The sequence below is a fragment of the Columba livia genome, chromosome 3, assembly GCF_036013475.1.
Source record: "Columba livia isolate bColLiv1 breed racing homer chromosome 3, bColLiv1.pat.W.v2, whole genome shotgun sequence".
NCBI classification, from domain to species: Eukaryota; Metazoa; Chordata; class Aves; order Columbiformes; family Columbidae; genus Columba; species Columba livia.
In genome coordinates, this window is record NC_088604.1 from 49120619 (window position 1) to 49148293 (window position 27675).

General features: G+C 37.5%; 1 protein-coding gene across 4 annotated transcripts in view; it reads right to left on the minus strand.

Annotated features, from left to right (window-relative positions):
- REV3L (REV3 like, DNA directed polymerase zeta catalytic subunit) overlaps nucleotides 1-27675 on the minus strand; it is a 122192-nt gene that overhangs the window by 43326 nt on the left and 51191 nt on the right. For 3 of the 4 annotated variants that reach the window (XM_021298199.2, XM_065056660.1, XM_065056659.1), the window contains exons 3-12: nucleotides 27557-27631; nucleotides 26023-26183; nucleotides 21455-21551; nucleotides 11744-11838; nucleotides 11079-11183; nucleotides 10056-10140; nucleotides 9822-9970; nucleotides 9397-9525; nucleotides 6526-6763; nucleotides 2563-2699 (exon numbers count right to left, since the gene is read on the minus strand). In XM_021298199.2, coding sequence (XP_021153874.2) covers nucleotides 2563-2699; nucleotides 6526-6763; nucleotides 9397-9525; nucleotides 9822-9970; nucleotides 10056-10140; nucleotides 11079-11183; nucleotides 11744-11838; nucleotides 21455-21551; nucleotides 26023-26183; nucleotides 27557-27631 — 1271 coding nt within the window. Of the gene's footprint in view, nucleotides 1-2562; nucleotides 2700-6525; nucleotides 6764-9396; nucleotides 9526-9821; nucleotides 9971-10055; nucleotides 10141-11078; nucleotides 11184-11743; nucleotides 11839-21454; nucleotides 21552-26022; nucleotides 26184-27556; nucleotides 27632-27675 lie in introns of those variants that run through there. The other variant, XM_065056661.1, reaches the window with a different exon arrangement.

Consider the following 27675-nt stretch of genomic DNA (forward strand, 5'->3'; position numbering starts at 1 on the left):
AGAACAACTTATTTAGATTACTCTCTCCATATAGAAAAGTAATTCCACAGAAAGCTAAAGTACTATCTTACAACAATGGCAAGGGTTTTGTATTAACTCTCCTGTGTGCTAAGTGTAAGCACTTAGCTGCACTTTTAAACCACCACCCCTTCAGATATTTATACAAGGAGCTCGCACCATTTAGTCAACATTTAGTTAAGGCTCTGAATTCATATCTATGCATTAACACTCCCACACAGATCTGTGACCAGCATGTTCCACGGTAACTGTCCTATGCAGACTCATCACACGATACCTGGGGCAATTTCTCTCTCTTTCGCTGATCCTCTCACCACATTTACTGCAGGATAAGTGTGGACAGGCAGGTGGTAAGTTTCAAATTAACAAACAGTTTGCAGCAACTGTGTGCTTGCTCATAACCACAATGAACATCAAGTAATCTGAAGGAGTTTATTCCTCTGCAAAGAGGCAGTTACCACAGAGCTCCTTACACAAAGCAATTAGTTCATGTGTCCACATCCTTAGCTGAAATGTTGAAGGGGGAGAGGAGTTACGAAACATACTGTATGACCCGGAAGCACATGCTGCACACTGTGTACTATATGGAGGATCCTTTGGGCCTTTACTGTAAGTCTCAACCAATTTGGGGACTATCTCAGATTCACGCTGCCTTCAATTTAGCGATTTATTTGCTGCTGGGTGAGAAAAATAAAAGGAAGTCTCAATCTGTTTCTAACAACATTTTCTAATGCATACACAGAGTCCCTGAGCTGTGAAACACAGCTGAGAGATGCTGCATGTGATTCTTTGGAGGTATTCTTTGTGGATTCTTTCCGCACAAAGAATGAGGATGATTAACTGAAAACCAAGAAAATGGGAGTTTGGTGAAATGTCAAACACTTAGAAGATACCTGACTATTCAGATATAAAAATTGCAAAAATACTTGTCTGTCAGTCAGATGTTATGGATACAGATACATATGAGGATAAGCATTTTCTAATTTAGAGGAACTGGGCTGAGACCTGTTTTGAATTTACTGCATCTCTTATTATAAGAATTCACGTTAAAAAAACAAAATCACAGTAGTAAACTAATTCTAAGCTGACATTCTTCTGCATGTGATATTTTATATATTTAAGATATTATAAAATTTAAATAATGATTTAAGATAGTCTCATTAGCCAGAAGCATCCATTTTCACATTAAATTACAAAGTACTGCAAATAAGGAAATTACAATTGTATATTTTGCAAAACCAAATCATGTTAGTAATACATCAAGTCATGTATTAACCCTACCATTATACCTATAAGAGCAAAGGAAAAAGCAAACTATGCTTTAAATAGAGAACACAAAATAATAGCTGTGGCTGTCTACATAATAAGATCATATAGGTCACTTTCTCTAATACGGAATTGCTAACAGATATATTAAGACGCACTTTATATACTAATATATGATGTTTGTTATTTTTGTCAAATTGCTTTGAGAGACACAAACTAGTACAGGGATTTTGTAAAGGATTACATTCCTGCCCCGAAGAGCAAATGCAATAACAGGAAATTAGGTACATGCACGAGCACAAACAAGATTTAACATTAACTAGTTTGTACTACGGACTAAGAAGCTTCTGTACAAAGTGATGTTAACCACAAACTTCAAGGCATTGAAGTACGACTAATACAACATGTCTCAACAAAGAACAATACTGTTGATTACACCAAGAACAAAAGTGAATCTAATACTGAGGAAGCCCTGGATAAAGAGACATATTTTTCTGCACAAGATCCATACATTTTATATTGTTTTGCTCAACAGAATTTTATAAATGTGGAAAGTATGTAGATTGTCTAATGAAACAAATAATACTTTAGACTTGCCTAACCTCAAAGTGTGCTTTCTATTAACTAAGTTTATTTTGATCAAAGACAGCAGGTTATAAAGAGATGGCAACAGGTATCTCTACAGATTAATTTAATTTGTATAGATTTAGAATGGCAGCTTCTTCTGCATCAGCTTTGCCACTTCATAGTTTTAACTCATGCAGCCCCAAGGTGTGAACATGCAAACTGTTGAATGAAACACAGGCTCAAACAAAGGCTCACTGTATTTTAAGCATGTGTGGCAAATACCTGTAAAGCAAAGAGCCATCTAAACTTTCACAATAATACATTTACTATTTACAATGAAATCCTAGCAGGATGAATGATACTACAGAATCATTAACACCATATTTACATAATAAATAGTAACAGAAAAATAATCCTTGCAACAAGGTAACTATCTTTTCCATAGAACTAATTAAACAATGCTGGTTTTTTGATCATTAGTACAATCGGAAAAGCAGATTCTGGTAATTTGTAGAGGGCACTGAGATTAAAATACTGTAAGTTTATAACGAAGATGTTACGGGCCTGCTTCTGCAATCCATTGAGAGCATTTCTTTCAATTGAAACAGGAATGGAAAATGGTTAGCACTTTTGAGAATCAGCAAATTGATGAGAACAAACAATGACCCATGTAATAATTCAACTTCCAAAGCTGTTTTTCTATTTACTTACCACCATTTTCATCTGCAGTCCCATCTAACTGAGGTATAGAGAGATTAGTTAGGAGCATATTACCACTCCACTCCATTTCTTCCTCTGAAGATGAATCCTCTTCTGTTGAACTTCGATGCATATTTTTGCCAGCTGACCTAAAGAAAGTGAAGGAACTAAATGCAGAATACTTCTCTTCGAAAATGCCAATAGCCACAGGGAACCTCAAAATTAAAGGGTGTAGTACTATACCGTTGTGTAATTTGGGGCAGCAAAGGGAAAAAAAACCACCCAAATTTGTTACAATTCTCACTGAGCAACTCAATGTTATTCAATGTTGCTATTTTAAGAAGCAACAGTGGTATCCAACCATTTAAAAACTACAGAGAAAACCAGCAGGATTCAGTAGCTTAAGAAGTTAGACAGAAGGCATTTAGATGCTTAATTTTGTTTCAATCTTACTGAAATTTAATTGCTTGAAATTTGAAGACTAAACCAACTATGCAAAATCATTTCAGTTTAGGTCTTAGCAAGCAGATTTTATTTTATTTATTTATTTTAGGAATCTTTACTATCTTACAACAATTCTCTCTCAGCAGCCTTAACGAAAGCACCACCACCAAAACAATATTTGTTTCCACCCCTCTTTGATGGATCCTGAGACTGCTGTTGCTAATACTTGAGCTGCTTTTACTAAGTTAACTCTTCTACACTGCCATTTTTAGAGTCATAAATCTGCTGGGAAAAAAAAAAAAAAAAAGAAAAAAGAAAAAGTAGTAAATCTACACAGAAAAGGTTCAATGAATTTTTCAATGTTTTAGGGTGGTATGGCTTTAAATGGGGGGAAAAAAATACACACAGAAAAAACCCCAAAACAAACCCTCCAGTGTATTACAACTCCAGAAGCATGTAGGAATTTGATTTCTTCTTTAAAATAAAGCATAAGATGGACTAAACTTTTAATAGAAATAAGCTATTCTGTGGCTACAAGAGAGAAATTCAGATATAAAATAAGGAGCAGAGGACTAGGGGGTTGTTTTGGGTTTGTTTGTTTTTAAGATAATAATATATCCTAGTAGCTTGATATATCAAAACATTGTTGCGTAGTACCTTAAAAGGTACAAATGCAAAGGTTTTGAAGTTACAGGAAGGAGAATCCACAATAACCTAAATAAAGTCTACTTTTGAAGAACTCTTATCTGTGGAGTTCAAGCAGAGCATGAATTATATATATCATAATACCACAGACATCATGAATGTGCTCAGCACTGAGCCAATTCAGAACAAGCCATATTTATTAGTTCAGGAACAATAGGCTCACAAATAGCTACATAATTCCCAGACTATTTCAAGTCTGGAAGCAACATGACTCGAAAGAGGGACCTAACTAACAAGCTCAGCTAAGTACACAGTGACCATGACCTAAGAGAGCTCAGTTTTCCCTCTTCTGTGTTCCCAAAACATGGAAAAGTACAGTGCAAAGACATTCAGCTCTATATGAAAACGAATATCAAACTGGGAAGAGAATCAACACTCTGGAGAGTAGGGCTACTACTCCAAGGGATCTCAATAAGGTGGGGAATTACCTGACTGGAACCTCTTTAACTTCAAAGAAAGACAAATCCAAAGGGCCTACAAATAGGATGAAATAACCCCATGCACTGCTACAGGTAGGCAGAGAGCTAGCTAGGAAGGAGGAGGATGCAAAAACGCTGGTGGGCAACCAATTGAAGCTGAGAGTGTGCAGTTGTGCCTTTGTAGCAAAGGTCAGTTGCATCTTAGGCTGTGACTACAAGGCTGCAGCCAGTTTCAGTAGTTGTGAGGCTGCATCTGGAGTACTGCACTCAGTTTTGGGCACCACACTACAACACAGACACTGAGAAACTGGAGCAAATCCAGCTGAGGGCTGCCAGGGTGACTGGGGGCTGGAGCACCTGATGCATAAGGACAGGCTAAGAGAACATGATTTATCCACCCTTGAGCACCTATCCAACGGGTGGGTATATAGAAGATGAAATCAGATTCTGATGTGTGCAGTGATATGAAAAAGGCAATGGGCACAGGGCTGCCTCAGGGAAAGTTATGTGTGAGGAAAACATTCTTCTTTATGAGGGCATTTCAAACACTGGCACATGTTGCCCATATAGACAACGCAATCTCGTCTTCGGAGATGCTCAAACTTTGACCAGACAGGGCTCTGAGCAACTCATCTATCCAAAGCCGGTTTGATCAGGGCACTGTACTACATAGAATTTAGATGTTTCTTCCAACCAGAATTATGCCATAATTCTGTGCATGAAGCATATCTTTGTCAGCTTTAGTAAATGCAGTCAGGTTGGAGATGACTTCTGCAGCTAGTAACTTGGATCCCTCTGCATTCAAGCCCATCAGTTTAGATTTCAGGAAAAATTGTGTAACACAGCACAATACTACCACATGTGAACCAGTCCAGGTCTTGATGAGCTTTTTCCTCTAGTTCAGCACAAATCAAACCTAAGCCACTTAGTTCAGTCAGCAGGGTGTCATTACTTCTCATTATGGAAAACTGTTGAATACCCAGCAACAGAAAAGTGATAGCATGGGTATGGTAAGATGCATTAGGAAGAAGGACAGAGAGGACAAGCCTAAACAGAACAAGGTTGGATCCATCATCAGACTCAAACTGGCTCTTTTTGCATGAGCAGAATCATGCAGTGGGTAGAGATACTGAAATTAAGCTTGTAATTCCCTCTGAACGTGAGCTGACTCCCTGCAAAGGGACCTCACACGTATACTTTCCCCCGTGCTTTCTGCCTGGGATTAAGATGTAGACATACGTGAGTGAGTTATTTGTGAGCCAGCTCATCAAGTCTGATGAGTTCTTAAATAGGATTCTTTATTGCACAAAAGCAGTTAATTGCTTCAAGATCCTACCTGACTCCAGAAGCTGTACAGTCATGCCCATGCAGATCTGTGCCTGGGCTAATAAAATCTGCGATATACAGGCTGGTTTTACACAGAAACTACCACTAAACTGAAGATTAACATTAAGTGTTTTAGATGGAAATGACAACTTTTCAGACTACTGTGAAGGAAAAAAAAACCTAAGAAAATCAAAGGTGAGATAGGAAAAATAGCTTGAGAGATGAATTATCTCTAGAACTAGAAGGCTAATGATCCAAGTTCTGATTCTGTTACAACCTTTCTGTATGTCTTCAGGAAAGAAAAGATTAAGTATTTCTATGCCTCACTTGCTCTCTGAATCATACTATAATTATGATTTCTGATGTAAAAAACCCAAATATCTAAATGTTATGTCTGTGAATTCTCTCATCTTTCAAATAGAATTCTAAGTACAAGAAGGCCTGCCCAAAGCAGGGGTGAAGAGAAACTGGATACAGCTTCTTTCAATGCCTGCCAGTGCAGACTGTACAAAAGGTCATTACAACCTGAGAAGGTGTTCCAAGAATCATGGCCTTAAAAACATTCAAGCTCCTGACCTTTAGCAGTCCAGTAGAATGAGCAATGTTCATGTTTCCATTTAAGCTTTCAGCATAAAAACAAATGGGTATTTTCCTCAGGCTTCTGGGTCAGTCTTCACAAGAATACTTCTTAAACATTCTCTTCAGTAAATTAACAGGCAAATGAGATGCACAAAATACACCTTAACATTTGTACTACACACAAGGTATGATCTTAAAAGTAGGTTACAACTAAAGGTGATTTCTTTGTATTTGGACTTAAAGGACAAAAAACCTACTCAATTTTTCCTCAAACACCAAACTAAAAGCTTAGGTCTAGCCAAAACTAAACATTTAGTCTTTATTTCCACATAAAAACTGACAACTCACAGCACCATCTGAACAACTGCATTCTGTCCCAAGATCTGCTGTCAAGAGGCCTCTCTATAACTCACTGGGCTCACAGCACACTTGAAAACAGGGTGGTAGGGAGGAAGGGTCTGGTAGAAAAGAACATATTAAGAAAAGAAAATCACATACATACCTTCTTTTTGTCCCAGGCTCTTCAATGCTACTGTCCCACCTTTGGGACATTAACAAGCTAAGTTCCATTTCTTCTTTCTCACACTGTGGCTCATTTTCTTCATCATCACTGTTCTGAGAATTTCGACAGCTTCCAAGAGAACGATGGTGAGAGAATGTTTTGTGTTGTCCCATTTGATATCCATCATTCTCCAATCCAGCCAACAGCTCAATCATGGCCTCATCAGCACTACTGTCCACTGCAGAAAAAGCCCATACAAGTAGAATCCATATTTTGTTCTACTTGTAAATGACTTATTATAGTCTACCAGTAAAAAAAACAAATCCAAACAAACAAAACAACAACAAAAAACCCTCAACATTTTAAAATCTACTAGTTTGTTACTGACTAAGGCAACGCAGGCTACAGAAAAAGCTCTTTCCATATCTTATTTTTTCAAGTTTTACAATTTGTTAAATTTTATAGGTCTTTATATAGAATCTTGACAACCTTTGTTTTTTTTTTTTTTTAATTTCTGCTCTCCTCTTCTGTTTGTAGCAGATTCCACAGAAGCATCTCTCTCTCTCTCCACCCTCCTGTTACCTCCTCACACTCAATAAAGCCTCACTCTCCCCTTGTATGCCAGCATGAGTACCAGCTTCTGAAGCATCACTAACTCCTCTTGCCCTCACCATTCCAATGACTGCATTAACATTGTTGGGCACTTCTCTCTGTATCAGTTGGAACACTTTCAATCACTGCATCTCAGGAAAGTTGATGCTGATTATGACCAACTACTACTTCTTTCCTTTTGTCCTTTACAATAATGCTTAACTTCATCTCTCTTTTCACTATAACCTATTTTCTTCTTAGGTTCCTCTAAACACTGAAAGTTTACCTAATTTCACTCCTCCCCTAAATTTTATTTTTTATTTTCCTTTTTTGACCCAAGCTTACACTAACTCAGGCACTTACCTTCTCATTCTTTATTTCTTAAACATCCTACCAAGTCACAATTTTTTTCTCACTCTCCTCCTGCTTACCTTTCATCTGACCTCATAACCAATTTCTGATCTCCATTCTACCAGGCATCTTTGTTACTTCTCTCTCCTCCTCCTCTGGCTGAAGAACTATAATCTCTACTTTTTCCTTCCTCAGGAAATATCATATGATTTACAATGATCCTGAGAATCATATAAAATAGGTCTCAACATTGGGGAGGAAGGCATTTTCCATATTTTACACAGGCTTCACAAGATACCATGCAACAATTTAAAATGGAAACCATTTAAAATGGAAACCATCCCCTCTGCCATAGTTCTGGATCATCCCACTTTCAATTGTACTTTCTGTTCTTGGCTCCTTTGCTCTTTGTAACGTCCATCATTAAACTCCAACCTTCCCATTAATATAAACCTTGTTGTGTACTTCACAGTAGCAGCAGTAGAAGTAGTGCACTTCATTGCCCTTGTGAACACTATGACTTTACAAAGGCATAATAAAGACCAGTCCATACTATCGAAGAGCATAAGAGACCCAAAGATACATCGTGTTATCCATGGTCACACAAGACACCAGCAACTAGTAGGCCCATGATAAGAACAAAACAAAGAAAGCAATAAAACCTCCATTTGATTCCCTAGCCACTGGAAAAAACAGAGCCTTTCAACATTCCTTTTTGTTTCAGCAATTCAGACGCACAGTCATAAGACATACTCTACATATTATTTTAGCCATTTCTCACCCTCTCAGCACAAGGTTCTCACTCAAAAAAAAATCCATGCTCATGTTTGCCAGCTCCCACATAACTTCTTTAATTATATTAATAGTTCTCTCAATAAATCCAAATCCTTGTCTATCAAACTTCCATAATCAAAATGTTGCCTACTTTCTGCAAAATAAAACAGCACTGAAAAATACTCTTAATCTCACTGCATCCACTCCTCTTATGTACAGAAGACTGTACACTGTTGTATACTGTTATTACCCACAGACATATATTGTTGCCCCTATTGTATCTTGGTGCCCAAGCACATAGTCACAACCACATATGTATCAAAAGCACCAGAGGCTATGGGTTTCAGATACTTTCTCCCCATACGCACCTTACAGTATCAACTTTAGTGCACATTAACATTATACCTTGTATATGCATAAGAACGTCTACAGAGATAGCATGAACTAAGCGCTTTTCATCTCCTCTAGAGAATTTGAACTATTTCTACCTGAAGTAGCTTTTCATACAAGTTGCTTTGTTGCGTCGACTTTGTTGTTGCTTGCCCCTCCTGCAATCCACACTTGTTCACTGCCATGTTTTTCTTCCCCTCTTTAATGTTTTACTTATCGTTTCTTCACCTTCGACCATTCTTTTGTATCCATAAACTTTCAATCACTGCATCTCAGGAAAGCTGATGCTGATTTTGACCAACTACTTCTTCTTTTCTTTTGTCCTTTACAATAATGCTTAACTTCATCTCTCAAGTTGCAACTTGCCACTCATTATCAGCCTACTGCCCCATAGTATATCCAGACAGACGAGCTTCTAAAGATAGCCCATGAGCATGTTCTGTACCATAACTGTAAGAAAGATGCAGCAATTGCAATGATATCACGGAGAGACAGTCAAAATCCTCTTTATTCTGACAGTTTTAGTCCTATAACCCTAGGAGCACAAGAACGAGCAATACCCATGAGAGATTGCACTGAGCTGATCTGGCAAGAGGACAGGCTTAGGGAACCAGTAAAGCACAGTAGCCTCTACAAATCCACTGTCCAGGTGACATTTTTAGAAAATATAAGGTGTTTTTTTTGGGTGTGTGCAGTGCATGAACACAACAAAGACTGTGAAATAACAAAACAGCCTGGAAGAAAAGACATTTCAGTCATACTCACTAAAAACTGTAGTCTGATTCAGTCTTTGAGACAAAGGCTGAAAGCTCTGACTATTCTCCACAATGTTTAAAATTGCTTCTTCATTAATAAGTGCTTCCTCTTCTTTATCAGTATGCATCCTATTGGATTCTTTAAAAGAAAAACAAAAAGTGAAAGGATAAAACTTCAAAGAGTCACAGACATCAATATGTTATGAAAGATAGCCGCTTTAAAATGGATTTTAGTATTCAAGCATGTTTCCATCATTTGCTATGGCAATTTTAAAAAGGCTTACACTAACAATGATGAAAATAAAAGCAAAGCTACTCATCATTTTTTCATAACTGACAATCAGATCTTCCTTGGCTTAATTCTGCTAATAGTATGAACAGCCAAAGCATGACACAGATTTATGCCTGAACAATTATGCTATTAAAAATACTCACCTTTGTTCATCTTTTTATCTTTATGCACTTCTACCATATTAGCTGGCGTGCACTGAAAGGCTTCAGGAGAAAGTACCCCAGAATGTAGTGTTAGCTCAGCAGAGAACTCCTCTGATCCATTACTGTAGTCCACTGATCCTGACAACGTTCTAGTTAATTGAAAACCAATTTTTAAATGCATATTTAAGGTTTGCACAGAATACTACACTTTAGAGAAAATGCTTAAGCACTTACACAGAGAAGTCATTTTGCTTGAGGATTTCTTTGAGTCTCTTCTGAAAAAACTTTTCGCTCTCTGTTGCTGGCACAAATCCACGGTCTTAAAAAAAAAATGAAAAAAAATAAAAAAAAAATTGTTATTCTTATTATTACTTTGACCCCTCAACACAGAGAGCAGTTAAAATTACTTATTCTATCAGGAAATGGCTCAAGGTTGAAGTGTCCGCCAATCTTAAGTGTCAAATTTGAGCACTGATTTTTCAAGTGTATTTGAACACTGTAAAACACTTCACATACTCCCACTGATCTCATTTGCAACTGTGAGTATCAACACTATTTACAAATCATGTTGCAATTACATCAAGGTGAGCATCAAGGAAAAGAACAATCAGTGAACAATTTTGAAAAGTCCAGTTTATGCAGCCTGAATAACATTACACAGAAACAAAAACCACAGTCAGAAAGCAGCCTGCCTTAGCCAGGAACCTGCCTCTTTCCTTCTTGCAATGCTCTGGCTTACTTGCCAAATATCATTCATATTTTAAATGAAACATGGCCTAGGTTCTACAGAGAATAGCTCTGTTCATTATGCAATTAATTTGCAGAGCGCAGTGTTCCCTGTGCAATGAATTTTACATATACATAAAGATATTTGTTTATCCTTTTAGAATTTTCATCTAACATCACCTTGGCTGTAATTCCACAGAGGTTAAAAGGAACTGCCCTCGTGCATAAACCACCGTGGAAAGCTTCAGGATAAGAGATTTAATTTTGGCAATATTTAGACATTTCAATGTCATAAAGCATGCAATCTTTACTGCCGTTATCATTCTTTCTGCCTAGAATGCTTTGCAGCTAGCTGAAGCAAGATGTTTTTAGATGATGTTATGTATCTTGCTTTAAATACACATAGAGAAGTGAAAAAAACAATACATACAAAAAGCCCTCAAACTTAACATATTGATTTAAATTCTGTCTCTTGCCTACTTCTTGTTCAAAATTTTTGATAAACAGCTGAACAATTATTTATTTATTTACCTTGTGACTCGGGTGTCTTAATCTGAGAAGATTCACATTTCTGTCTCCGTCGCTGCTTTTCATCTTCCCATATAGCTTGCAAACCAGGGTTCCTGCCAATTTGGGCTGAAATACACAATAACACATGAGGGGAAGTCTGTCCATGTGACAGAAAGCATTCTTCCCCCCAATCAGATTCTGACACTCTTCTTCATGTCTTTTGCCATTCTAACCTGTTATTTTTTTTAATTGAAATTCTTGTCTTACTCTAGGATCCAGTGTTACGAAAAATTAAGATATAACTTTGTTTTCTAGATATCCTCTTTGTTTTCTAGATCTTTGGCTTTTGCTGGTCTTCTCATCATGTATGCATATGTATGTATAGATGTACGTATGTATACATAGACACTTCATGTTGATATTTCAGCTACTCTCCTTATAGTTCAGAAAACTTGTTATTCATTAGCAGAAATCTTTTTCTATTGCTCTGACATAGGCTATTCTTATAATCTGTTTTCTTCCAGGGTTCATTCAATTTTTACCTTTTCCTAAACTTTATAAATTTGTAGATCAACAATTCACTAACCCTGAAATGTGGATTACGGTCTAACCAAGCTGAGCCTTACAAAAAACCAATATAGTCCCTGTCCTAAAACATTTTACATGGATAGTTATTGACACTTCACCTTCAATATCCAGATGATTTAGAATGTCAGCAGCTACTGCATCCACCTCCAATTCACAGGTACTTTGTGGCTCAACACCTTTCAACATTAAAGAGCTGTGACAACATAAATACCACAGGTTAGTTTATCATTATGTTGATTTTGAAACATGCATCATCACTGTTATCTAACTGGACTAACAGCTAAAATACTTCATGGGGAATGGGAGTGAAGATCTGAATACAGAATTATCAGTTCTCACCCTCTTCTACAAGTCCTTAAATTAACTGTCACATCCAAATACAAGTGGATGAGAAATTTGCGTCTTCAACTTAAAGGGGTTAGATTTTTGTGTGGAGAATAGAAAAAAAAAGCGGTGAACAACACTAAATACTATAGCAATTAAAACAATGTCCTCCTCCTCCAATACCATCTGCATTTGCATGATCTTGTGCCCAGAAAACACACTGGCAAGAATTTTTCTCTCTCATTCACACTTCAGAGCAATACAAAACAGTTTAACATTTCCAACTAAGGAAACTGAAGCAAAAACTGGTTTATTTCTCAGATTATTTTTGTTTCTTTAGGAGGTTTAGGGGTAGCATGATGAATATAAACAGGGTATTAACATCCTGAACATGAGCAGAACTAAGGATAACTGGCTTGGCAGACTAAAAATACTAGAAAGAGATTCAAGCTTGTTGTATAATGATCTGATCATCTTCCTGTTGTGCCTTTTCAGATCTGTTAAGTCAGTGGCCTTCCACCTGTTGCTGTCAGTGAACTAACTTTAAGGAGTCCATGGAGAAAGCTAAGAAAGAGAAACCTTCCCTCCCAGATTTATGTAGGAGTCTGTTTAACCTTGCCAAAATTTTTAGGGAAACACATACAATCTCCTCAAAGCTCCCCATGGTTAAAATATGCTGTTCTTCAATTAGAATAGGCTATTGTTCAGGACTCGTGCTCTAGGTTAATTAACAGGTTACTTACAACATCTACTTGTATTCCTACATTCCCTGACATACACAGAGACTCAAAACAGCATAGAAGATATAATTCATTAATATTTTCAATGCTATCTAGAAGCTTTGAACAAAAAACACCATAGTGCAAGGAGGTGGTAGATGATGTAATTCAAAGCTGTATACCCCTGACACCTTCTCTGGAAATTAAGTATTTATCTAGAAATACCAAATCTGAAAGAAGTGTAAAATTAAACTGCTTTGTTTATGTTTTAAGAGCAAAAATCCAATGACTTCTCAGAAAACATCAGAGAAATCAACCACAAAAATATTCTGTATTTCTAAAAGGCTTTAGGGCATCATATTTATCAAGAGACAAGACATCAAGCAAAGAAAACAAACAAACAAACAAACAAGACTGTCTCCTTCACCACATTCCCAAACATTAATGTTCTAGAAAAGAAAAAAATATTTACTTTTAAACTCTTGTTGCAGAGGTCTATGGTACCAACTGTCAGCAAACTACAGATGACATGAAGTTAGGCCTGAAGGTAGTTCAGACATGTAATCTTAAAAAAAATTGTGATGATGTGCTTTGTGGCTGCACTAATACAGTAAATACATTTTTCATTCTGTATGTAAATGTGTGTTTCACTCGGTTACATCAAAAGAAGGCAGAGCAGCATATTTCTTTATTCTAAGCATCCAGAAGTTGTCTGGCAAAAGTTGTGAAGCACTTATATAGAATTCATTAAAAACTGTAAGATGCTATGCATTGTTATTACTAATCCCTCCAGTCAGCATTACTGTTTCAGAGTTACTGTGAGAACTAAGAGAGTATATCACGGAACTCCTAAATCAGAGTAGCTCAGTGTTTCAGCAGAAGTAGATTGCCCAGACCCTAATGCACACTTGAAGGTCAACCCACTGCCATCACTTCCCTCCCTTCTCAGTCACACCATCAGCTGAGAAACAAGTCTACAATATGATAGAAACGCATAAATTTCATGTCACGCACTTTGGGTGCCTGCATTCAAACCATTCAAAGAGAGCCTGCCTGCATGGCAGGCGACAGAAACTGCAGGCAAGCTGAAACCTGCATTTTCATCACATAATTAGAAAGAACTGCAAGATGACTGGGAAACAGGAATGAGGGAGGAGACTGCAAAAACACTGTCTGCTTCCTTTGTGAAATCAAAGTTTTTCTGAGAACAAGTGAACAGGAACCAAAAAACATGGGAGTAATTGATTTCAAAAAGTTCCTGATTTTAATCCTTTAATTTGCCAAATAAGACATAAATGAGCAGAAAACTGGTCAAGATCTGTCTTTGACTTGTTTGGTAGATACAACAGCAAAGCTCTGAGCTTTCTACTTTCACTAATTTCCTCTTTAAAAAGACTCCAATCTAAAGAAAAAAAAAAGAAAGGGGGGACGTGAGGAGGGGAAATCGAGGGGGGAGAGAACTGAAGGGGGAAAGAAAAAAGAAGAAAAAAGAGAGAAAGAAAATTCTTGAGATGATTGAGTTGATGACAAAATATATTTTTAGTGTTAGCGATCCATTTCTGAAGAGTTTGATGAGTAAACCCATTAACTGAGACCTACCTATTAACTGAGACATTTGCATTTTCTCTGACAACAAGACAGCTTTCTATTCTTTTCCATTTAACTAGCCAAAAAAACATGTCTTGGTTTTCCACATCCTCAAGAGTGTGGCCAGTGACTTGTCTTGGCAACTGATCAATATCACAAACAGAATTGGCCAAGAGCTTTCCAAACAATCAGATTTCTCATTTATAATATTTAGAGACTCTAATATGAATTTATCCTATAAAACAACACTAAATGCAACATTGTTGATTTCAAAACAAACTGGTAGTTGTCACTATAACTTGCGTCTTTTTCCATAATAATAATCTTGACGCATGTTCTTTGTCTGCAACTCACCAAGATTCAAGTGACTTGGGCAATTAGAAGCAGAAAAGCTTATTTTGCCCCAGCTCTAAATCAAACAGATATAAGCAGTCTTTCTGTCAAAAACTACAGCATTCCAATTAAGATGGCACATCATTCACATCAAAAACACTGAGCTAACAAGAGCCCTTTTTTGAATCAAATGTAAGATTTATCATCATAATTCTCATTAACATTTTCAGGATTAAGGCAGGGCTGGCAGTTAAAACTGCACACTCCAAAGACTAATGTGCAGGCTAATAAAGACAACTGACACATACAGTAAGAGTTTCATAAGACTTGAAAAACGTTTTCTCAATACAACTGGGTTATTAACTTGGCATTTAACATCCTTGTCAAGGTGAGTTGCTAGACACTTGCACTAATAGAAGTCAAGGCAGCAGCAACACAAGTTTCTGCAACATGCAGGTAAGCCACAAAGGCCACAGACCTATTTGCTCCTGCTTCAGAAAAAATCTCAAAGGGCACATAATAGCAGACCAGCTTTAACTGGCCTGTCTAACATCTTAATTTACTCCGATTAAAACAAAAATATCAGAGGGAGAGGAAGGACTAAAAACTGTCCTGAAGTAGTTATTTAACAGGATTATGCGCTTCTTTGAGAACTACTTGATGTGAGTACTGTCAATAGCTTGGTCAGCTGTTAGTTTTGCTGGTTTTGCTCACCCCAAACAAACATGCACAATGCATCAGGAAAATACATGAAGAACCTATATCTCTCACTGTCCCAGATCAAGCCACATTTCCTGAGCAGACACAATGCTGCAATTAGCAAGTGAGAGGACTGCATAAAGAAGTCAGACATGCCCAGTCTCCTAGCAGCAGTTAGTTGAAAGTATGAACTACTTCAGATCATTAGCAGTTCTTATGCCTGGGAAGATACTCAGAAGTTGGACACAGATTGCCCTATACAACAGACTAACAACGTGCTCACATCACATGCATCAGTTTTACAAAGAAAAAGATAGTTTTATGTAATGTCAAAACTATGATTTCAGAATGTCTGTATTAGAACAAGGTTAGAAAACAAGACTTAGCAAGTCCCAGCCAAAGCTTTTCACTGGCTTCATTTTTTTCTAAGTTTCATTTTGTAAATGAGAACATAGAATGATTCACAAGGTACAACTTGTAATACCGCAGTGTTAAGTGGGATGAATGGAAGCAACCTGGCTGCAGGAGAACAAAAGTTTACTCTCCTAAGAAGTAAGATAAATCAGGGTTGCCCCACACTGAGCTGCCATGGCAACTAGGCTACTTCAGATACTCACACCAATTCATTTAAAATTACCTTTTCTGTCTGCACACTATGCTGAAAAACTGCAACACAAATCCATCACACCTTTGTAGAAAAAGCTCCAAATAAATTATTTTGAGAACAGAGAGAATGGTTCTTATTTTTGAAGAAAGTAAAAGTTTGGTGGCACCATCCACTGGCATAATAATAATGATGTAGAATGAAAACTGTGCTCAAAGAAAACACCAAGGTTTGGTTCCTCAGATGCTAAGGCAATGAATTAAAGCAACAGTGCGCAAATATTTTTTAAAAGTGCCCACTACATACAGATAGCTAGATTAAAGTTTTCAAAAACCTTGAAGAATGGACATCAAGGTCAGTATCAAAATTCACCAACATTAACGACACCATAGGGAAACAAGTTCCGTGATAACTACATCTCAGGTACTTATAATGGTAAAACTGAGGACAGTAGGTAAAAACAATTAACCCCACAGAGTCTGAAAGGTGTCAGGCAACTACACTGACAAGGACTCAAAATATAGTTTTCCATATTCCATTAATGGAAGCAAAAATGTCTTTGTTTGCCTGATGTTCCAGTGACTTGAATAATGCACACATTTTATTAAAAATCAAATGGGTAAATCAGAACATGTACATCCTGGCAAGCGAGAAAAGCAATTATGACAGCCACAAACCTAGGAGAAATCTGTAACATTACATAACTGCCAGACTGTGCAACAGTGTTATTTGTCAGATCTCTCCATTTCCATATAAATTAGCATTCAATAGCAAGTCTAGGGTGCAAAAGAAGAAAGTTTCCCAAAAGCGTTCTACCAGTTATTCTGGCTTTAATACATCATGTCCAACTGGTAGACTTGACTAGCAGATTACTCCAAGTCTGATGTTTACCAGAAAGTTTTCTCACTGGAACTCACGAAAATGTTTCATCATTTATTATCAGGTACCTAAGGGATAACATAAATGTGTCTTGGGAAGAACTCCTCTTGTCAAAACTGTTGGATAGCATTTGCTATCTAACACCTGTTGCCAGGCTCAGGTGACTACTGCCTATTTTAAGGTGGGCTTTGTATGTTCCAGTCTGATAACACTGGCAAGTATCATACCTAAAAACCTTGTAACATGAGCGATTCCTGGGCACTAGGTGCTTTGGCCATTTGTCTGCATCATAATGGACTCACTCTAAAATTAGATTAAAAGAACTCTCCCCGGATTAATACAGTATGCTAATTATAGCAGCAAGTTAGTAATTTAGAGATTTGCCAGGAGCAAGACAGGAGATGGCTGGGTTAAATACTGTTCTGGAGAAGCGGCAGAGTAGCAAGGCACTAAGTAGTACTGAAGAGTGAAGTGAATTCAGTCACCAAGAAACTTTGGCATAGCTCTCAAACACCGGTACCAAGCATAGCTCTCAGACACTGGTAATAAGTGGTGTCCCTCAGCATTCTGTATTGGGTCCAGTACTGTTTAATATCTTCATCAATGACATAGATGGTGGGATCGAGTTGCACCCTCAGCAAGTTTGCAGATGACACCAAGCTGAGTGGTGCAGTTGACACACCTGAGGGAAGAGATGCCATACAGAGGGACCTGGACAAGCTCCAGAAGTGGAGGCATGTGAACCTCATGAGGTTCAACAAGGCTAAGTGCAAGGTCCCGCACCTGTGTTGGGGTGACCCCTGGTTATCAATACAGGCTGGGGGATGAAGGGATTGAGAGCAAACCTGCGGAGAAGGACTTGGGGATACTGGTAAGTGAGACATTGGACATGAGCCCGCGATGTGCACTTGCAGCTCAGAAGGCCAATCGTATCTTGGGCTGCATCAAAAGGAGTGTGGCCAGCAGGTCAAGGGAGGTGATTCTGCCCCTCTACTCCACTCTGGTGAGACCCTACCTGGAGTCCTGCATCCAGCTCTGGAGCCCTCAGCCCAAGACAGACATGGAGGTACCTTCCAATTCCTAACATTCTGTGATTCTGTGATTCTACTCTGCTCTGGTGGACCACACCTGGAGTCCTGCATCCAGCTCTGGAGCCCTCAGTACAGGAAAGACATGGATGTGTTGGAGAGGGGCCAGAGGAGGCCCCCAAGATGATGAGAAGGCTGAACACCTCTCCTATAAGGACAGGCTGAGAGAACTGGGGTTGTTCAGCCAGGAAAAGAGAAGGCTCTGGGGAGACTTTATTGTGGCTTTTCAGTACTTAAAAGGGGTTTATAAGAAAGATGGGGAGAAACCTTTTAGCAGGGCCTTTTACAATAGGACAAGGGGTAATGGTTTTAAACTGAAAGAGGGGATATTCAGGCTAGACATGGGCAAGAAAGTTTTTACAATGAGGGTGGTGACATTCAAGGCCAGCCTGGGCAGGGCTCTGAGCAACCTGATCTAGTTGAAGATGTCCCTGCTCATCGCTGGGAGGTTGGACTAGATGACCTCTGAAGGTCCCTTCCAATCCAAACTATTCTAGGATTCTGTGATTTTTTTTTTTTTTTTTTAAATAAGGAACCACCACTGGCATTTACTCATGGAAAAAGCTGCTAATATTACATACATTACTTTTGAATAATATTTTGCAATTTACCTACTAGGCAACCATCATCGTAGTTCAACTGCTTAATATACTGTACTCCAAAGTCAGGAAATACCAAATCACTGGCACTGTTTGGTTAAACCAGAGAACTTGTCAGCTACCACCTGCAGCAAGGACTTGACAGATATATGTTGGACTATCTCTAAAATTTCTTCTTGATGTACACAAACCCAAGTATGAGTCTAAACAGACAGCCCAATCATGTCAACATTTGGCTATCTTTTCCCTTTTTGCTTTTTCTTGAAAGAAAAACTTAAGTGTACAGGCAAAAGTAAGGAAAGATTTACAAGATTTTCATATCTGATATAAAGAACAAGCAAAATCTTAGAAGTTCAACACTGACACATAGGAGAAACTCCAAATGCTGCTGGAAATAGCAGTCAAACGGTGAAATACAGTAAGCACAAATTTTCTGCTGAACAATTCACAAAGCAGTTAAGCATCTCAACTTGAACTCAAGAAGACTGGGTAACAAAGTGAGAGAACTATGCTGGTATTGCACATGTAACTAGAAATCATTATAGCTGCTGATCTAGCTACACACAAAATGTTTGCAACACAGAATATACTTACAAACAGTATGGAAAAAACATGAGTCACAATCATTCTAGGAAATAGTTAAAGGTTTCCTTGGATAGATATCTCATGCACTATCTGGGCCAGATTTACCCTCAGCAAGATTTGTCATGACAGTTATGGCTCCATTAAACCAACATATGCAAATTTTCAGAACTTTAAAAGAAATGAAGTAGGAAGGCAATCTGAAAGTGGGACAAATGGCAATATGGGTTTGATTACAAGAACACAGTTTTAAGTTGATGCCTTCCATAAATCGCCCAGAAAAAATTGTAACAGCTAATAATTTTGTGTAGATATAGAACAGAGTAATATCAGGAATAGAAAAGAGTTTAGGTCTCTTACTTTGCAGTGGCATGTACATCCATCCTACAGCACGTCTAAGACACTCATGCTAGAACACCTTTAATAAAATAACTAATTTTCTAGACAAATAAATGTTTGATGCTGTATGAAATGGGAAACAATTTCAGTTGAAGGTGATGTAAATTAGTCCCTAAATTATTAAAGCATTTTAAGAGCTGGCCAAAGGTGAAATTTCTATTGGTTATATAAAAAAGACTGAGGGTTGCTACAGAATTCATAGAACTGAATATAGATCAGTTTCTGGGACTGAGTTTGCTTCACATCTCATTAATAATGTTGGCAGGAAATGCAGGAGTGTACTAATGAAATATTTTGATAAGGCAAGCTGGTAGACATACTGGATACATAACCAGATCACAGAATCATAAAACAAAAGCAGGATAACTTAGAAGTAGAATAATAGAAACAGGATGAAACTTAAAAATGTGATGCAAGACCCTATATGAACTTATAAGGGATTAAAAATGGAAGATTACCACGGATAAAAAAAGAAGAGGAGAAACATCTTGTACTAATAAATCCTAAAATGTTTAATAGACAAAGTGACATGATAAATGAGACTGTAAAGTGTAACAGGGAGAGAACTACCAGTACCAGTGCATATGGTGCCAGAGAGGATTTGTTTGGTATACCACGTAGTATTCAGGCTTTACATTCAAGAAAGAAGTTCCTGCTGGCAGAAGTACAGAAAACGAATGCAGGGAAATGGACGGGCTTAGTATTTGCCCCACTCCCGCTAACATCCCACTGCTGGAATGTGTGTGAGAGCAGGAGAAAAACTGGCACAAGTGAGGTGTTGCACCCCTGGTCAGATACACTAAAGTGTGGAAGGAGGAGAAAAGAAGGTTTGTGGATACAGGCATGAAGGTAAGTGCCTGCAGGTCTCCTCCCTCCCTTGGTTTGACAGCCAGAAAGTGCTAGTTTGCTTTCTTTTTATCTGCTTTCTCCAGATCTGTGTAAAGTAACATCAGATAGCCCTGGTCTAACTTATCATCTAATCCTCTAAAGGTCAAGTAACTTGGCTTACATAACCTAGCCAAATAAAGGTTGAAATGGACTATGAATGAAGAACAGAAGAAGAAATAGCCCAAGAACAACTGGATATGAACTGACCACAAGTAAAATCATGACAACCATCACATGAATATTGCTTCAAAACCTCCTTAAGGTAAGAGTAGCAGAAACAGAAAAACAGATGCTACCTTGCACAAGCTCAAGTTTTTGCAGTATGGTTTCAGACAGGCACTTTCAGCTGGGGAAGTGCATGCTCTGAGTAGCAGTGTGGCGTATTAAGCCTGATAAGCTATTCAGAGAAAAATGAGAGGAACTACCCAAAGACTGAGAAGACTACTAGATGAGAGAGTATTTCGAGAACCTGTCAAGTGTTAGAAAGTAGCTCAAAGAATAAACTTTCTATTGGTGAACTATACGAATTGATGTAGCACTAGATACTGTTTGCTTCTCCCTCTCCCCCAGCCCCCAAAACCCCAACACCAGAGACATATTTATTTTCTTATAGAAGTACAGCTATTATAAATTACAAGCTGTAGACTATGAAATGTCTAGAAAAAAAGTAAGAACGTGGGAGATGGACACGAAATTGCTGAGATTCTTATGTAGCTACTATCTGAAATGGGTAAGGTGGAATACTCTGACAGCACACTATTCATGGTACTTAAGGGTGATTACAAAAATAGAATCTATGAACTAATGTGTAAGTATTCTCTATAACTATTAAACTTGCTCAGCTTCTCAGCTTCATCAGCTAGAAACACATATTCCAAAAAACAGATAGCTGAATTTCCACATACATTCCTATTACTAATATTAGTTAGATTTTTACAACTCTATACCATAAAGTATCAATCGCCAAAACTATACACTTTTTTTCTTTTTAAACACATATAAAACATATGAGGGTCCCTTAGATAAGAGACTGGAATCTTGTAGTACATACAAATTGATGTATACAGGAAAATACAGCATACATAAAAAAAAAACTTGGCATGCTGACCTCGGTATTTCATCTTCTTCCCATTCAATGAAAGACGCATTGTTTGAATTTTCTGGCAAATGAATTCTATGATGTTTACTTACACCTGATGTATCACCTAGAAAACAAAAAGTAATATGAGATATTAATTCATTTATGGGGTAATATTTTTTACACATATAATTATACAATTGCATTTATTATTTAATACTACCAGTCCAAATGCTCCTGAAAAATAAACAGCACTGCATATCATCTTCAGAAAGTAGCTATACTGTCATTTAAATTATTTAACTTTCTTTCTAACATGTAGATACATATAAAAAGAAAAATATATTCTCAACACACTGACATTATTAGAATTACATTTGTTGTGTTCTAGTCATAATCTAAATTCAATATTTTCCTATTTATGCAAGTTTCAAAGTAAATCACACAGAATCTGACGTATACTTCAGAACTCCCAAGTGTCTGCATCCTCAGGTCATATCCCAATGGGAATTAGAAGCCAAAGGAAACACTAAATTCTACTTCACACTTCTCCTCTTTCTAATCTGTGAGCTGAAAGAGAATACACAATATATTCAGATGCAGTGGTAGTATAAGTTAAGTGGAAACCTGCAATGAAGGCAGATGTTGCCTGACCTACAAATAAAGGTAACACTGTGCAAGTTTTCTTGGAGGTCTCAATAAGAAGAAGCATGCTCCAAAGTCATGCTGGAGAAGTCCTCTCTGAAAGTTTACTACCTCTTTTGTGGTCTCCACCTGAACCTTCACTCTTCAGAGGAAAGAAATACCATATACACAGGATGCAGCATAAGAAAAAAAACCAAAACCTTAAGAATGGAGTTGCGGAGAGGTGAAATGGGAGAAGATATTAAAAATTACCCAGTCTCCAACTTCCATGTGAAAGACCAACTTGAACCTTGAACTCACTCAGATATGTTGGTGTCACACACTTGCAGGTTTTTATGTATTAACCTTTCAGTGACAACAAACATTTTTGCATTTTTTAAAGATATAGTAAATGAACAACTCAATTGTTAAGAGGCCTTCAATAAATAACTATTAGAACATGCATTTTTATCCTATAATTTTAAAGTAAGTTTCATAATAAAGTCTTGCAAAAGTGAATTCCACCACTTGGAACAGCAGAGATAGCGATATTTCATGTAGCAAAAAGCCCTGAATAACATAGTTACTACAGGAGCAACAAGGAAATACCATGCCGAAAGTGCCTTAGAAGCTACAAATACAAGCAACTCAAATCCAGCAGGCTTCATTAAATGTTTCAGACCAACCTTACTGCACTCAGACTAATTTCTGCAAACCCTGCCCCTACATCAGACACAGCACACAGAATCTAAACTCACACAGGAAATGTGGCACTCGAGTGTGGTGAAAAGATAGCTTGTTTTCATGCAGGAATTAGCTCACATTCAGACACACCTGCACTAAGATGGTCTATGCACCATGATGTCAAAGCAGGTGATTCCAGAAAGACAACACAAAATAACTGGTCCCATTTGCACAGACCCAGTTCAAACCTAGCATAGTTTAGTGTCCGTGCTGTTCAAAAGGGATGATTTGCCTCTGGGCAGAGCTGGTCCAGGAAAAAAACACAGCCATGTTTTTACTGTGTAGCATATCAGCTAATTCTCTGTATTAAAATGCAAGCTGACTATGCACAGAAACATCTCTTGTTATTTTGACAAAATGGGACTGAATAGATATACATTTTAAAGGAAAATATATCAGCTATGCAAGATTATAGGCCAACTGGTAAAATATATGCTATTTTCAAAAGTCATGTGCATTTCAAATACCACACTAGAACAGTTCAGTGAATCACCCCCTTTCTTATTCCCTATGAACCCTACTTTCAAATACTTCTAAAAACTGAGGCTCAAATTCCTGTATCTGGTTTTTTTTTCAGTAAAGTTACTCACTGGGATAGAGATTTAAGGACACTCAATGCTCCCTTTTTCTTGACATGAAGATCTTTAAGGACAGCAGCAGTGACAAATCAAGGTCTTTCAGAGTCATACTACATCACATTCAACTACTACTGAAAACTGAAGTTTTTAATAGTATTAGAGGCATGTGGTGCACAAATGAATTTGCAGTCTTCTTCCTCACTAGCTAAAAGAGAAGAACTTGAAAGAAAAAACTCCTGCATCCTCCGGATACAAGCTGATAAAGGCAGAGTGTTCCTGCTAGTACAAATTTGCCTGCTGATGTCTCGCAGCCTCCAAAACAGTCCACTCATCTCAGTGAGAAAAATGCCACTGGAAACAGGCTCCTAGGACTGCTCACTTACATTTAGAAACAGACCTATTACTGAGTTTTTTATTCCTTGTCAGACCAATTTTTGTATCATGATCTGCAAGGGAAAAGAAGTGTTTGCTGCACACCTTTAGTCAAAGGCTTTCACTGCCATCTGAGAAACAATGTTCAACTTGGCCTGCACAGCACAAACAACACAATTGAAATGAATGCACGCCCCCAAGACACAGAAGCTGTGGAACACGGCAGGCGTGTCAGTTGTAAGCAGCAGCTGTGCCTTCTACCCCATTCCGATGAGTCTGAGCTTAGAAAGGATGGTGCTTCTCAGGGCTGCTGTGCAAGGACTGGCCTCCTGCCAGCCTTGCCTCTGTAAGGTTGTACCAGGAACAAAACATTTGCCGCTCAGCTGCTGTGCTGGGAATAGTAGATTGTGATCCTGTGCCTGGGGACTGCAACAGACTGAGGCAGGCTGCTTATCCATGTGCGATGTGGAGCCACTCAAAGCTGTATGAATCTTGCCAGGAGCACTGCTGCCATTATCTGACCTAGCCAGGACAAGGTAGTCTGCTGTTTTCTTGCTTTCATCCAGTTGGACTCTCCCCTACCAGACTAGTTAAAGTCACACTATCACAGAATGTTAGGGATTGGAAGGGACCTTGAAAGATCACCTAGTCCAATCCCCCTGCCGGAGCAGGAACACCTAGATGAGGTTACACAGGAAGGTATCCAGGCGGGTTTTTAATGTCTCCAGAGAAGGAGACTTCACAACCTCCCTGGGCAGCCTGTTCCAGTGCTCTGTTACCCTCACTGAGAAGAAGTTTCTTCTCATATTTACGTGGAACCTCCTGTGTTCCAGTTTGTACCCACCGTCCCTTGTCCTACCATTGGTTGTCACTGAGAAGAGCCTGGCTCCATCCTCCTGACACTCACCCTTTACATATTTATAAATATTAATGAGGTCACCCCCCAGTCTCCTCATCTCCAAGCTAAAGAGACCCAGCTCCCCCAGCCTTTCTTCATTCTCAGCCTATGCTCCTCTTTCACCCTCTTCTTCCCATTCAAGACCTAGGTCTCTCATCCTTAAATAAATGATGGAGTATATATATATCCTATATCTTTCCTCTATTTTCTGAAAGAGAGAGGGAAAAGAGCTATGGAGAAAGAATGGGAGCAACTATTCAATACAATCACATTGCATGCCTCCAGAAGGCCACTTTGGATGTTGGGAAGATATATTTCCTCAGGACTAAAGATCCTGAAGATGCTCTGTTCGTGGCTGAGCTTTTGTCTTCCTACATTCTGGACACCAAGAAAAAGTGTGGTCTATTGTTGAGTATGAAAATAGTATTTTTCTTTAGACGAGAATCAGTCATGGAACCTCAATGCACTAATTTATTGCAGTCTGACTATATATGCTTAAAAAAAAAAAGGGAAAATGTTAAAAGTCAGCATGATTCTTAATTGCTGGTTTTTTTTGCAGAAAGATACTTAACCATTGTCTTGCTTTAGCTGTAGGAACAATTATGATTTAAGTAAACAATACTTATTTTTCTAAATATTACTTACCAAAGACATTATGGCTTTCCTACTGCTATCTACCCCTCTTATAGTGAAGCATTTAGATAACATAATGGATACTCTTGCCCAACTTCATTTTTATGTAAGTGTGTACACTCAAAATCCCAAACCGTTTTTTTAAAAATGAAAATTTAAAATACCTCTTTTGCTCAGATATTTGTATTTCAAATTTCACTCTAGAGCAACTGACCTTAGGACAAACACAAGTGTTTTAATAAAAAACACTATTTGTCAGCAGAGCATAATGACTAGCCATAATTTTGTAAAGATACTACTGCAGCAAAAAAACGAGTTACAAGTGATATATGGATCAAAAACAGATGTCAAAAAATTAAATAAATGGTATTAGTATGCCATCTTTCACATAAATTCTTCAACTAAATATCAACTATTTTTCATCTTCTAATTTGAAAAGAGGTGTGATCATTTCATGAAAAGGGTCACAACCACACTGCTGACAGAACACATGTTTCTTGATACATAGTATCTCATTTCAGAAAGCAGACTCTTCCTCAATCCCCATACACAGGTACAAAAAGGAAAAATGACAGAAAGCTACACATGGACATTGTTTTCACATAGAAACCCAATTACAGGGAAACAATGCATGATACCTGTTCAGCCAAAAACCATGGCAAAAGTCTGACCGCTAGTAACATTTTGTTCAAAATGGTAATTTTCAGCCTTCACAACAGTTATTTGGTCTTGAGAAATGAACACCTTACTTTTTCTCCTTGCCTTTCGGAATTTGACAGCAGCCAGGTTTATTAAATTCATTCCATATAAGTTGTAGTCTATAAAGAGTTGAAGGAGGTAGGGAATATGGGCTTCATGAGGCTGGTAAGATTTGTTCATTATGGCTCCACCTTGCAGAAGCTCACATACTCTAAAATGAAAGACAATTAGGACAGAAAACAAAAATAATTCCAGTACAACAATACTGATATTTGATTTTATCAAAATACTCAAACTTCTTAAATTTTGCCTTAGCCATATTTTTAACTTAAGAATTTTGTTTTCACAATAAAACACCCACAGAAATTATCTCTACTAATAATGATTCAGTATTTTGGTGTTAATTACAAAGGAGCTACGAATCCTCCAGCTTGAAAAAAAAGTCCCAAAAACCATCATACTATTTACTATTCCTGAAACTGATCCAAAGCCACTATAGTCCATGGAAATCTTTCTACAGAGTAACTATGGCAGTTGTATGTCTACACACCAGTAATATCTTTGAAAGTCTCTCTAGTTCTTCTTAACATATATATAAGTCACGCATGGTTTTAAAGCTACATACTGTATACACAGAAGCAGTATTTTAACAACTTCCTAGAAGCATGACAAATCTGCTCTTTTCAACATCTACACATTAAAAAATAACTGCAGGTATTTGGATAATTATAAATTGGTGCGATAAATTTATATCAAAGCAACAGGATACATCTACGAATCAAAGAAAAGCACTGAGCACTTCTAAATGCAACAAACTGAGTTCAAAGTTTTGTACGGAAAAATTAAAGCAATAATTTAAGTGAAGTGTCAGTCCTTATTTGGATAGGAATAATTCAAACATGAGAAGCTCCAAAGTTCAAAACAATTGTCACGTCATACATGTATATAGATTAGACTGACATAAATTTAACATAATGCAAAATTTTACTAGTCTAGAACAAAAATTAGACAAACCTATCTTATGATCATGTATTAGATCTTCTTTAAAAAAAGTTGTGAAAGGTAATACAAAACACTCAAGGGATTTCAGTTTATGCTTGAGAAATAATTTGTCCTTATTTATTCCTGAATTTGCTGCAACTATGTGACAGTAAGATTGAGATAAATTGTGCTTTCATTTAACAGAACATTACTCTATTGAGAAACAGGGAAACTGTCTAATAACAAAAACTATCCTGTTTTACAAGTATATTTTAATTTTAATCATGGGTGCTGGAATTTAAAAACATTAAAACTACTAAAATCCACTTCATAATATATGAAAGTTTACTACATTGTTCCCCTGTCTTCTGTAAGAGTTACAGAAAAAGTAACCTGACGCACATTTATTCAACTATTACAGTTAATGCAAGACAACCAAAGGCAGGTATATTTTGGCCCTGCTTTCCTAATATGCTACTGCTTTAAAAAGATTATTGGTTTGCTTTTATTTTGTTAAGATGTAGGTGAATCTTGCTTCCAAATTGCCTTTTTAATACAACATACAAGGAAATTAGCCAGAACTTCCTATAACCACATCCTTACCTTTTTACCATAGCAGGATTGTAAAGGTAAATCTTCATAAACTGTCTCTCCTTTTCATGGTAACCATAAAAAGGCCTGGAGAGGAAGAAGTAAAAGGAAGATGATAGCCTGTTATGCTG